This window comes from Pezoporus occidentalis, unplaced genomic scaffold, assembly GCF_034315485.1.
Source record: "Pezoporus occidentalis ecotype Australia unplaced genomic scaffold, CSIRO_AGI_Poc_V1 ctg418, whole genome shotgun sequence".
Lineage (NCBI taxonomy): Eukaryota > Metazoa > Chordata > Aves > Psittaciformes > Psittacidae > Pezoporus > Pezoporus occidentalis.
In genome coordinates, this window is record NW_026915745.1 from 23,693 (window position 1) to 37,143 (window position 13,451).

The 13,451-nt window shown below is 51.8% G+C and overlaps 2 protein-coding genes across 2 annotated transcripts; both read left to right on the plus strand.

Moving 5' to 3' along the window:
- Positions 1 to 563: 563 nt before the first annotated feature.
- On the plus strand, positions 564 to 3,380 carry TMT1A (thiol methyltransferase 1A). Its single transcript, XM_062634167.1, has 2 exons — positions 564 to 1,067; positions 3,078 to 3,380. The coding sequence occupies exons 1-2, from the start codon at positions 564 to 566 to the stop codon at positions 3,312 to 3,314; spliced, it is 741 nt and encodes a 246-aa protein (XP_062490151.1). The 3' UTR covers positions 3,315 to 3,380.
- A 3,168-nt stretch (positions 3,381 to 6,548) lies between these two features.
- On the plus strand, positions 6,549 to 11,520 carry TMPRSS12 (transmembrane serine protease 12). Its single transcript, XM_062634164.1, has 5 exons — positions 6,549 to 6,573; positions 6,617 to 6,815; positions 9,129 to 9,400; positions 10,606 to 10,748; positions 11,252 to 11,520. Exons 1-5 carry the CDS (start codon positions 6,549 to 6,551, stop codon positions 11,495 to 11,497), a joined length of 885 nt encoding a protein of 294 aa, XP_062490148.1. The 3' UTR covers positions 11,498 to 11,520.
- The last annotated feature ends 1,931 nt before the right edge of the window (positions 11,521 to 13,451 follow it).

The window sequence follows — 13,451 nt, forward strand, 5'->3', positions numbered from 1 at the left end:
CCCTGTTCCGGGATTCCTCCTCTGGAAGAGAGCTGAGGGAAGCAGCTCCCTTCCCCGCAAAGGAGCCCGTAGCAAAGCCGGCCTGAAACCTGCCTTTGGGGCAGCAAGGAGCTCACGGCGCTCATCCGGCTGCTGACGAGGGGGCTGTGAATGAACTCTTCCCCCGGGTTTAACAGATTTAACCCCTTAAAGCGCCCCATCCTTCACCCTGGGACACCCAAAGGAGCAGGTTTGGGTTTCCCCCCCCGCATCTCCTGCCCCAAACCCGGTTTCCAGGCGGTTGCTTTAAGACTGTGTAACCCGACCAGCTCCGCAGCCAGGCAGGGCTCCTTGGCACCGGTTGTGGACAAACATTCCCTTCCTTACGCAACAGCCGAGCGTGCCTCGGGAATGCTTTGGGACGCAGCCCTCGCCTTCCCCTTCCGTCCGGGCCCGGAGCGGGTACCGCAGGGATGCGCGGGGCTGGATGCGCTGCAAGAGGCCAGGAGCACGGAGTCGGTGGTCCCAAACCCCGGAGGAGCGAGGGCCGCTCGGTGGGGATGCTCTGCCCCGTGCTCTCCGCGATGAAGGAAGCCTCCATCCTCTTCCTCCGCGCCTGCCTCGCGGTGCTGGTCATGCCCATCCGCATCCTGGCCGCGGTGGGCCTCTGGCAGCCGTTCTGCAGGAGGGTTTTCTTCCCCTTCTTCTTCGCCCGGTTCAGCGCAGCTTACGAGAGGGAAGCCAAGGCGCTGAAGCAGGAGCTCTTCCGCAGCCTCCCCGCCTTCAGGAGCCCTTCCGGAGACCTGAAGCTGCTGGAGCTCGGCACCGGCCCCGGAGTCAACTTCCAGTTCTACCCGCCGGGATGCAGCGTCACCTGCAGCGACAACAACCCCGGCTTCCAGCAGAGCCTCCTGCGGAGCATGGCCCGGAACCCGCACGTCCGCTACGAGCGGCTCCTCCTGGCCGCAGGGGAGGACCTGGGGCCGGTGGCCAGCGCCTCGCAGGACGCCGTGGTCTGCACCCTGGTGCTCTGCTCCGTGCCCGACGGGAGCCGCGTCCTGAGGGAAGCGCTGCGGGTGCTGCGGGAGGTGGGTACCGGGATGGGGGGCATCCCGGGGGCAGTGCGATGGGGGGAATGGGGGGAATGGGGGAATAAGAGGGGGGAAAGGGGGGAATCAGGGGAAAAAAGGGGGGAAAATCAGGGAAAAAGGGGGAAAATCAAGGGAAAAGGGGGGAAATCAGGGAAAAGGGGGGAAAATCAAGGGAAAAGGGGGGAAATCAGGGAAAAGGGGGGAAATAATCAAGGAAAAAGGGGGAAATCAGGGAAGGGGGAGAAATCAGGAAAAAGGGGGGAAATCAGGGAAAAGGGGAAATCAGGGGAAAAAGGGGGGAAATAAGGGGAGAAAGGGAAAAGGGGGGAACTAATCAAGGAAAAGGGGGGAAATCAAGGAAAAAGGGGAGAAATCAGGGAAAAGGGGGGAAATCAGGGAAAAAGGGGAGAAATCAGGGAAAAAGGGGGGAAATCGGGGGAAAGGGGGGAAATCAGGGGAAAAGGGGGGAAATCAGGGAATAATCAAGGGAAAAGGGGGGAAATCAGGGAAAAAGGGGAGAAATCAGGGAAAAGGGGGGAAATCAGGGAAAAGGGGAAATCAGGGAAAAAGGGGGGAAATAATCAAGGGAAAAGGGGGGAAATCAGGGAAAAAGGGGAGAAATCAGGGAAAAGGGGGGAAATCAGGGAAAAGGGGGGAAATCAGGGAAAAAGGGGAGAAATCAGGGGAAAAGAGGGGAAATCAGGGAAAAAAAGGGGGAAAATCAGGGAAAAAGGGGGGGAATCAGGGGAAAAAAAGGGGGGGGAATCAGGGCAAAAGGAGGTTTTGGGGTGGTCGGCCTGTGCTTAGGACTAAAACCCTCCAAAGCGAGGTCTGGCCATGAGAACCGCTGCTGACTCGGCCCGCAAGGACAGTGAGGGCAGGCTGTGATTTAACGCTGCTCCCCACCCACAGCGTGCTTTGGGGTCGGGGAGCTCCCCCAACAGGCCTGAAAGCCTGCACTGGGAATAAGCTGCTTTAGCCAGCATTGAGGCTTATTTAGGGAATACGTGGAGTCTTCATCTCCTCTAGTAGTTATTTAGTTTATTTATTATTTATTTTATTCATTTATTTTATCATTAATTTATTTAGTGTATTATTTATTAATAATTCATTTACAGAATAAGTGTATTATTTATTTAGTGTATTATTTATTTATTATTAATTTATTTAGTGAAGAAGAGTATTATTTAGTGTATAATTTAATTTATTTTTATTTATTTCATTATGTTATGATATATTTATTTCGTGTATTATGTCTTTATTATTCATTTATTTAGCAAAAACGTGTGCTATTTAGTGAATAAGTGTAGTATTTATTTAGTGTATTATTTATTTATTATTAATTTATTTAGTGAAGAAGCGTATTAGTGTATAATTAATTTTATTTCTTTTTCTTTCATTTATTTCCCTGATTTTCTTCATTTCATGATGTATTTATTCCCTCTATTATGTCTTTATTATTCATTTATTTAGTGAATAAGCCGCTTTAGAAGCGGGCTGAGCCTCCCGCCTGCCCCCTGGCAGCCCAACCCAAGGCTTTGAACAGGCTGGGGTTTGGGGTTCCTTTCAGCCTCTAAGCAGGCTCTGCGTTATCAACCCCTCGAGGGTCTGAGTGGGATTGCCACGTTTCCCTTCATTTCCCTGTTGGGAATGCTCCATCCCTGGCGGTGTTCAAGGCCAGGCTGGATGAAGCCTTGGCTGACCTGGTTTAGTGGGAGGTGTCCCTGCCCATGGCAGCGGGTTGGAACTGGGGGAGCTCCAGGTCCTTTCCACCCCAACCCATTCCATGTTTCCTTATGCAAACCTCACCTGGAAGTGAACCAGAGGGAGCAGAAACCACTGCTCCAACGGGCGCGTTTTGGATCCCTGCGGGTTCCCTGCTCACACGAATCCCATCGAACACCTCCCAGGCCCAAAGCAGGCAGGGAAGTTGGGGGGCAGGAGAGGGGAACGGGACACGCAGAAGGAGGTGACGCTTTCCCCTTGGGGTGACTTTGTGTTCCCTAGGGAGGCGCCTTCTACTTCCTCGAGCACGTGGCCGCCGACCCTTGCAGCTGGAAGCACTTCTGGCAGCAGGTCTGGCATCCCACCTGGAAACTCCTCTTCGACGGATGCTGCCTCACGAAGGAGACGTGGAAGGCTCTCGAGGAGGCCGACTTCTCAGAGCTGCACCTCCAGCACACCACCGTGGCGCTGCCCTGGACTCCCACGCACCCTCACATCATGGGCTATGCTGTGAAGTAGCTCGGCGCCCTGCCAGGCCTCCTCTGCATCCCTACAACCAACGCAGCACCACCTAATCCCAGCGGCCCACGTCGTGAAAGCTCTGCTTCCGACAGCTGAGGAGCTCGGGGGGTTTAAAGCTTTACTGCAATAAAGGGAGAGCCTCGCCGTGGTCAGAGTATCCACCTGCCTCAAGTATCCACCTATTTCATACCTTCCCCATCCCAAATCCTTCCTCCTTTGGCTTGGATACCCCGAGGATCCCAGCAGGAGTTAAACCGGTGTTAACGGCACTGCTCCGGGTAACTGATTCCTGCCATTGGGAAGCATCCAAGTGCCATTGGGATCAGCTGCTCCCAAGCACTGATTGAGGCGCTGTTGCCTCCCCCCCCACAGAAGGTACCGGGGCCGGCTCCCAGCATCAACCGCGTTCCATGATGCGCGGTGGGGCCTGAGCGGCACCGTCGCCATAGCGACCGCCGTTGGTACCCGCACCTCCACAGGTGCCCCCCGGCAGAGGATGCGGTGGGAGCTGCGTGCGGCCGCGCTGGTGCTGCTGCTGGTGCCAGCGGTGACGGTCGGTGCCGTGGCCGTGGTGACGGCGCCCCGGGATGCACCGGATGGTACCGTGTTTGAGGCACAACGGCGGGCGTAGGGAGCGGGGGGGAAGGGGCTGGGAGGGTGGGGGAGAGGGAGGGGGTGTGGTGGCTCCCCATGGACACACCGGGGGGGGGGCTGGAAGCTGCTCACCCTCAGTATGTGCACACACAGGAAATCACAGACTTAGGAGGGCTGGGGTGGGAAGGGACCTTCAGAGCTCATCCAGTTCCAGCCCTGGGATGGGCAGGGGCATCTTCATCTAGACCAGGTTGCCATGAGCAGGGGCATCTTCATCTAGACCAGGTTACCTTGAGCAGGAGCATCTTCATCTAGACCAGGTTACCATGAGCAGGGACATCTTCATCTAGACCAGGTTACCATGAGCAGGAAGATCTTCATCTAGACCAGGTTACCATGAGCAGGAGCATCTTCATCTAGACCAGGCTGCCATGAGCAGAGACATCTTCATCTAGACCAGGTTACCATGAGCAGGAGCATCTTCATCTAGACCAGGTTACCATGAGCAGGAAGATCTTCATCTAGACCAGGTTGCCATGAGCAGGGACATCTTCATCTAGACCAGGCTGCCATGAGCAGGAGCATCTTCATCTAGACCAGGTTACCTTGAGCAGGAACATCTTCATCTAGACCAGGCTGCCATGAGCAGCAACATCTTCATCTAGACCAGGATGCCATGAGCAGGGACATCTTCATCTAGACCAGGATGCCATGAGCAGGAACATCTTCATCTAGACCAGGCTACCATGAGCAGGGACATCTTCATCTAGACCAGGTTACCTTGAGCAGGAACATCTTCATCTAGACCAGGTTACCTTGAGCAGGAACATCTTCATCTAGACCAGGTTGCCATGAGCAGGAACATCTTCATCTAGACCAGGTTACCTTGAGCAGGAGCATCTTCATCTAGACCAGGCTACCATGAGCAGGAACATCTTCATCTAGACTAGGTTGCCATGAGCAGGGACATCTTCATCTAGACCAGGTTACCTTGAGCAGGAACATCTTCATCTAGACCAGGCTGCCATGAGCAGGAGCATCTTCATCTAGACCAGGTTACCATGAGCAGTGGCATCTTCATCTAGACCAGGTTGCCATGAGCAGGGACATCTTCATCTAGACCAGGCTACCATGAGCAGGAGCATCTTCATATAGACCAGGCTGCCATGAGCAGGGACATCTTCATCTAGACCAGGTTACCATGAGCAGGGACATCTTCATCTAGACCAGGTTACCTTGAGCAGGAACATCTTCATCTAGACCAGGTTGCCATGAGCAGGAACATCTTCATCTAGACCAGGTTACCATGAGCAGGAACATCTTCATCTAGACCAGGTTGCCATGAGCAGGGACATCTTCATCTAGACCAGGCTACCATGAGCAGGAGCATCTTCATCTAGACCAGGTTACCTTGAGCAGGAGCATCTTCATCTAGACCAGGTTACCATGAGCAGGGACATCTTCATCTAGACCAGGTTACCATGAGCAGGGACATCTTCACCTAGACCAGGTTACCTTGAGCAGGAACATCTTCATCTAGACCAGGTTACCTTGAGCAGGAACATCTTCATCTAGACCAGGTTACCATGAGTAGGGACAACTTCATCTAGACCAGGATGCCATGAGCAGGGACATCTTCATCTAGACCAGGATGCCATGAGCAGGGACATCTTCATCTAGACCAGGTTACCATGAGCAGGGACATCTTCATCTAGACCAGGTTACCATGAGCAGGGGCATCTTCATCTAGACCAGGTTACCATGAGCAGGGACATCTTCATCTAGACCAGGATGCCATGAGCAGGAAGATCTTCATCTAGACCAGGCTGCCATGAGCAGGAACATCTTCATCTAGACCAGGTTGCCATGAGCAGGAACATCTTCATCTAGACCAGGTTGCCATGAGCAGGGACATCTTCATCTAGACCAGGCTGCCATGAGCAGGAACATCTTCATCTGGACCAGGCTGCCATGAGCAGGGACATCTTCATCTAGACCAGGTTGCCATGAGCAGGGGCATCTTCATCTAGACCAGGTTACCATGAGCAGGGACATCTTCATCTAGACCAGGATGCCATGAGCAGGAAGATCTTCATCTAGACCAGGCTGCCATGAGCAGGAACATCTTCATCTAGACCAGGTTGCCATGAGCAGGAACATCTTCATCTAGACCAGGTTGCCATGAGCAGGGACATCTTCATCTAGACCAGGTTGCCATGAGCAGGAACATCTTCATCTAGACCAGGTTACCATGAGCAGGGACATCTTCATCTAGACCAGGTTACCTTGAGCAGGGACATCTTCATCTAGACCAGGTTACCTTGAGCAGGAACATCTTCATCTAGACCAGGCTGCCATGAGCAGGGACATCTTCATCTAGACCAGGTTGCCATGAGCAGGAACATCTTCGTCTAGACCAGGCTGCCATGAGCAGGAGCATCTTCATCTAGACCAGGCTGCCCATACCCGAATAACCACCGAAATACAAGCATTAAATACAACCCAAGGAAACAGCCCCAGCACCTCGGCTCCAGCTGCAAACACCTGCAGCCCTGCAGCAGCAAGTGTAGATTAAACCCCCACCCCAACCACCCAAACACACCCACCCCAAAGCACCACCGAACCCAAGCCCCCAGCATGCCGGCAGCGCGCGCAAGGCCGGGTTTCAGGCTGCACCGTGCAACTGCCCCCGTTGCGCTCCGCAGCGTGCGGCCAACGGCCGCTCCTGGAAGGCAGCTCGGGAGCCCGGATCGTAGCTGGGCACGACGCAGCGGTGGGAGCGTGGCCGTGGCTCGTGAGCCTCCAGCTTCGCCGCGCTGGCGGCCGATACGCGCATGTTTGTGGAGGAGTCTTGGTCCAGGGGAATTCGGTGCTGACCGCCGGGCACTGCCTTACAGGGAGGAGGTAGGAGGGCTGCGGGCACCGCTTCTGGGTGACTGGGAGGGAGGGCACCATGGGAGAGCAGCAAAGCATCAGCTGGGCAGAAGGCAAAGCAAAGGGGTTCTGAGTTCCCATAGCGCAGAGCCAGTGCGCGAAGGCCAGGCTGAAGGGGGGCTGTGGGGATGCTGGGGAGGGACTCTCCATTAGGGACTGCAGTGACAGGACAAGGGGTAACGGGTTCAAACTGAAACAGGGGAAGTTTAGGTTGGATCTAAGGAGGAAATTCTTTCCTGTGAGGGTGCTGAGGCACTGGAATGGGTTGCCCAGGGAGGTTGGGAATGCTCCATCCCTGGTGGTGTTCAAGGCCAGGTTGGACAAAGCCTTGGGTGACCTGGTTTAGTGTGAGGTGTCCCTGCCCACGGCAGGGGGGTTGGAACTGGATGATCTTAAGGTCCTTTCCAAGCCAACCCATTCCATGACTCTATGAGTCAAGACCAAGAAGCCTTGGATACTCACACCTGGCTGGGTCCGGGCCAGCCTCTGGTGTTTCCAATGAAGGGCTCTTTGCTTTAGCTGTGATGGGTTTGGTAGCCTGGGGGCTGGTTTTGTCACGGGGCTCTCATTTTTCTGCTTGGTAGATTCTGATAAGCTAGCAAAACAAACAGAAAATGATTAAGTAGCCATTTAATCAGTTAATTCTTTAATTAGTCAACAATTTAACTAGTTAATTATTAAATGAGTTAATCGATTAGTTAATCATTTAATTAAATAGTTAATTATTTACCGAAACAGTCAATAACTTCATTACGATGATTAAAATGTCCGTGGAAATTTAAAGGAAAGGACGCAGTATTTAGATGGGAAACTCCACAATTCCTTGGGTTTCACACTATTTCCCCACTTCCTGCCTCACCATCCTTTGGGCACCCTCAGAAGAGGCCTTGCAGCTGTACCCGGAGCAGCTCTGCTGCACGTCAGCCCTCACCCCGGTGTCGTTGCTGTGGCCCTTAGCACAGTTGCACAACCCACCCGCGCTCAGGCAGGTCCATCCCGTTGGCTTACCCACGACCGAAGGAAGCCGAACGCTAACGCTGGACTTTGGAAGCGGCGGCGTTCCGCAGGGCTGGGCTGGATCAGCTCCTTGGCTCTCCCATTAAGGCCCTTCCACAGGCGTTCATCCAGAGGGGGGTCCCAGCCCCGTTCGCTCTCTGGCACCCGGGAGCGTGCTGGAGGTGAAGCTGAGCTTTGGAGCCCGCACTCTGCTCGTCCCAGGTTCAGTTCCCACTGGATAGCAGCAGGGATTCTGGCCAACGTACCTGAATAGGAACCAGGTGTGAATGACTCTGGCCCTATGCCTAAGAGTAATATGAATATTCATACATTCATACGAATAATATCTGAATATAATCATATATTTAATACATTAATCTATTTATTCTATATTAAATATTCGTATGTTCACATCTATTTATGTTTAGATATATATTTATGTTCATATGTCCATATATATTTGTGTTCATATACATATTTAATGCAAATATTATTTCTAACTTCTAGTGAACGACTTTCATTCACTAGAATGAAACTATTCGTTCTATTTCTATTCATTCCCATTCTATTCATATGAATAACATATTAGTATATTTAATATATTAATATATTTATACTAAATATTCATATGTTCATATCTATTTATGTTCACATATATATTTAATACAGATATTAATTATTTGTAATTTCTAGTGAATGAGTTTCATTCACTAGAATGAAACTATTCAATTTCTGGTCATTCGTTCTATTCATATGAATATTCATATGTTTAATCTATATTGACTATTCATATGTTCATATATATTTATGTTTATATATATTTATGCTCATATGTTCATATATACATTTATGTTCATATACCTATATTTAATACAAATATTCATTATTTGTAACTCCTAGTGAACGGGGTCCCCCGAGCTAGGTACAAGCACGCTCTTTGTAAGCATCGTGGCTTTAAACCGACTTCCTTTCTGCCACATAAACCCGTGCTTTTACCTTTTCCAAAGGAAAATCTCTGCTGAGATGGGGTGGGAAGCAATATCTGAGCATCTGCTTAACCCCCTGAGCTGAATTTGCCTTTAGAGCCATAACCAGCAATAGGAAACTGAGTGCTCAAGCCACACCGAAGGGGGCTCAGCCGAATTCCTTCCAGGTCACGGTCCCTGCAGGGTTTCCAGTGTATATTCCTCCAGGTGCATGAGCCAACAGTAAGTTAATCACTTAAATGACACCAAAGAAAGGGTTTACTGGACCTTAATTGCCCACCCCACATTGACTCCCCATTAGGGACCCATACACCTGGCGGGCTGTTTTGGGGGTGCACAACCTCGGGCAGCCCGGCGCCCACACCACCCGGAGATACCTCAGGAGCATCGTGGTGCACCCGGGCTTCAGGAGAGCCACGTTTGAGAACGACGTGGCCGTGCTGGAGCTCGGCTCCGCGGTGCGCTACGGCAGCGCCGTCCAGCCCATCTGCCTGCCGCCGGCGCACCTGGACCCGCTGGCCCACAGCGGAACCCAATGCTTCATCAGCGGCTGGGGACGCAAGAAAGAGCAAGGTAAGGATGGGCTTTGTGGTGCTGAGCGGGTGCTGAGCTCACAGCAGGGGCCGGGCACTCAAGCTTGACCTCAAGCTTGCTGAGGTTCTGGGCTTATCGCACATCACCAAGCGCTGGTTTCCGTTTGGAGCAGAGCAGATCCACCAAAGGCACACGCTCCTTCACTCTTCTTCCAGGTGGAACATAGAGTCATGGAATGGGTTGGCTTGGAAAGGACCTTAAGATCATCCAGTTCCAACCCCCTGCCATGGGCAGGGACACCTCACACTAAACCAGGTCACCCAAGGCTCTGTCCAACCTGGCCTTGAACACTGCCAGGGATGGAGCATTCCCAACCTCCCTGGGCAACCCATTCCAGTGCCTCAGCACCCTCACAGGAAAGAATTTCTTCCTTAGATCCAATCTAAACTTCCCCTGTTTCAGTTTGAACCCGTTACCCCTTGTCCTGTCACTGCAGTCCCTAATGAAGAGTCCCTCCCCAGCATCCCTATAGGCCCCCTTCAGATACTGGAAGCTGCTCTGAGGTCTCCACGCAGCTTCTCTTCTCCAGGCTGAACAGCCCCAACTTCCTCAGCCTGTCTCCATACAGGAGGTGCTCCAGTCCCTGATCATCCTCGTGGCCTCCTCTGGGCTTGTTCCAACAGTTCCATGTCCTTTTTATGTTGAGGACACCAGAACTGCACCCAATGCTGCAGGTGAGGTCTCACGAGAGCAGAGCAGAGGGGCAGGATCACCTCCTTGAACCGCTGAAACACCTGACCACAGGAAAGGGAACTCGCCTGACTTTAGATTCACATTCCCAGGTTCTCAGTGCTGTCTGCAGAAAGTTTTCTTATTAGAATCATAGACTCAGGGAATGGGTTGGGTTGGAAAGGACCTGAAGCTCACCCAGTTCCAACCCCTGCCATGGGCAGGGACACCTCACGCTAAACCAGGCCACCCAAGGCTTCGCCCATGGTTTAGTGTTACTGCAAACCAACAACCCTGAAGCCTCTGAGCAAGACAAGTGAGCACAAACACTGCATCACCTCTGAAGCCCGCACATCTTTAACCCACTGAAGTTTGTTAGAAGCAGGCACAACCTCTGTGTCACCCATCTAAGTACACGCAGGAACGAGCTAAAGCCTGAATGGGGCAGGGGAAGCACAGCAGGAATTGCTATAGCACGAGTATTTCACCTTTTTATATGCTGTCTTGCACTGAAGGTAAAATTTCAGCGGTGTTACAAGAAGCAGAAGTGGAAGTCATTCCTTCCAATGTCTGTAACAGTTCTGATGCCTACGGAGGGCTGCTTAACGACAACATGATCTGCGCTGGCTCTCTATGGGGAGGCCCTGATACCTGCCAGGTAAGAAGGAACATTACACCCGAGCTGCCCCTGTGGAAACCCCCAAGCCAGAGCGTCAGGGGCATGGTGATGACCAGCATTTGTAGCATCATTCACTAAAATGGCACAAATACGAAGCAGAAAACATGTCAGAAGTGCAAAAGGAGCAGCAGGAATAAAAGCATGAGACGGTGACGCACATCTCAAACCCCTGATAACACAGTAAAAAGATAAAGAACACAAGCAGATTTATACAACGTGTTCGGGGAGAAAAGCCTTAGAAGGAAAAGGTGCAGCAAGAAAACCAACCACCTTTTAGTTAAGGACACCAAAACTAATGCAGGTGTGGTGTTCTGGTCACGGTGGTCTCACCCAGCATCACCAGATCTGGTCTGCATTGTGCTACCCACGTATTAGCATCGTTATTACTCTCCAGTTAACTTAGCTGATGTATTACTGGCCTTAGTCTGCATCCTTCCCTGGAAGGGAGTATCTTCACCAGTGGGGTTTCTGCTTCTCTATAGGGAGACAGCGGAGGACCCTTGGCGTGCTATCACCCCCCCACCAACAGATACTACCTCGTGGGGATCGCCAGCTTTGGGGTTGGCTGTGGCCGACCACGGTTCCCTGGGATCTACGTCCGTGTGTCCCAATACAGAAGATGGATACAAGCAGAACTGGAGCTGAATAACAAGGCTGCGAGCCCCAGGAGCGCTCTGCTCCCCGTCCTTCTGAGCCTGATGCCCACAGTACTTGCGTGGAGCCTCTAAAGGGACAAACCACCGGGGCATGGCTGCAGAGGTTCGGTCTGCCTGGTAAACCTTGGGGAGGAGAGCCTGCTTCAGAATAAACCCGAGAGCCAAGGGACACACACTGAGCTTTCCAAGCCGTGTTTCCGCTTGCATCCGTGCTTTCCTTTCTGCTTTTGATGTCCATCATCACCAGTAGAGGGATCGGTAACAGCCTTAACCCTGGTAATGAAACTGAACATAGAAATGTTAACCCACCGAGAATACTTCTTTCTTACCTCTTTTCTATGCTTTCCCAGCCATCAAAACTTAAGCGTTAGCAACGACTACCACGCGCTTTGCAGAAGGCAGCTGCCCCCTCTGCTGGGTGAACGCTGGCAGAGCAGAACCGTGCGCCCCAGGGCTCAGCTGAAAAGCGGAGAAGGGAAAAAGAACCTGCAGGAAGAGAAAAGGTTTCCCCCCTCCTGATTTTTAGTGCTCACTACCGGTTAGGCACAAGTGGCTTCGTTCTCCGAGCGCTGAGGGCCGCAGCTCTTGGGTGCTGGTGCCGCTTGGCCGCTGAGGGACCCGACGGCACCCAACGCACGCGTGCTTGCTCAGGGCTACGCTCATGAAGAATCAATCGGGACCATCAGGGATCAGGTTTTGGCGACTTTATTTACCAAGGTCAAAATCTGCAACCATCTAAGTGCTTCAACAAATATGTACAATTCAGAGAAAGCATGTAATGGACTTCTGCTTGGAAATAACCAGCACGGTACTAGGTACTATAGCTCTTCCTCTCAGGATACAGATTTTACTCTCTTAACAATCTAGACTGTAAAGTAAATCCAAAGTAAGTGCCTCAAAGAGCAAACTCATGTTACTGTTTAATACTTCCATGATGAAAAATAAGCTGCTCTTTCCAAAAACCACTTATTTTAAGAGGATAAAAAGGTACTAACGTGATGTCTGGCAGCACGACTCGCTGAACACAGAAAGAATGGGCCACCATTCTGTTACAGTCTTAACACTTGATAGCTTTAATTATTCTTGTTATCCTGTATTACAAAAGAAGGTCAAGGAACAACAGCACACGGTGAGGATCACAAACCATACACAGGAGTTCCCAAATTGGCTGCAGTACTGTAGGTCAAACCCTCTTCACCATACACACAGACCTGATGGGGGACGGAGCAAGAGGGTCCGGTTCCCAGAGGCGCCAACCACGTCCCACGGCTTCCTTCTTCCTGAAATCCCACTAACAGAACCAGGAGGCACGGAACACCTTCTTCTGGAGCAGTTCCCTACAAACACCTTCGCCCTGTTCACTCTTTTCTGATGTGCAATGAAAGCACCCCCCTTTTCTGACATGACCACGAGCAGAAACGGGTTCTCCAGTTTGGCCTAAAGGAAACGTCCATAACAATCCCCCAAACTGCAGAGAGAAAGGTGGCTTTACAGCTCACTAACACCATGATTGTGGAATGCTGTCTTCCTCATCCTGCTTGCAAAGAGCTCTGCTTGCCCAGAAGTCCATGAATTCCAAGATGAGGCAAATAAAACACACTGACTGACCGTATGAGAAGCAGTACACAGCCGGGGAGCGAGCAGACCTCTGGACTGCCTTCAGCTCGGAGCTAGCACAACACACGCACACGGAGCTCTAACACCTTTTGAATAGCATAGTCCATAGTGCAATTCCCGCTGACATAACTGGAAGCAGGATTCGATCCTAACTATGGAAAACAGTGTAGTTATTATTCATGCAATAAGCACTGCATACACATCTCGCAGGATCACAGGAGAGGGGAGGTGGGACGGCACCTCGGGAGCTCGCTGCCTCCCACCCCCTGCTCGAGCCGGCGGCCCAGGGCCTCGGCCAGGCAGCTTTTGGGTATCCCCACGAATGGAGATTCCACCCCCCAAAAGAGTCCTGATCATGTCAAGCACTTCACTGCCACCTGGAACCGACGAAAATCCAACTGGAATCTCT

Bases quoted from the DNA above. Each gene is read 5' to 3' on its own strand.
- TMT1A (XM_062634167.1), top strand. From the start codon at position 564: ATGAAGGAAGCCTCCATCCTCTTCCTCCGCGCCTGCCTCGCGGTGCTG. The intron at 1,068-3,077 runs GTGGGTACCGGG...TGTGTTCCCTAG, and splicing joins CGCTGCGGGTGCTGCGGGAG to GGAGGCGCCTTCTACTTCCT.
- TMPRSS12 (XM_062634164.1), top strand. From the start codon at position 6,549: ATGCCGGCAGCGCGCGCAAGGCCGG. The intron at 6,574-6,616 runs GTTTCAGGCTGC...TGCGCTCCGCAG, and splicing joins GGCAGCGCGCGCAAGGCCGG to CGTGCGGCCAACGGCCGCTC. The intron at 10,749-11,251 runs GTAAGAAGGAAC...GCTTCTCTATAG, and splicing joins GAGGCCCTGATACCTGCCAG to GGAGACAGCGGAGGACCCTT.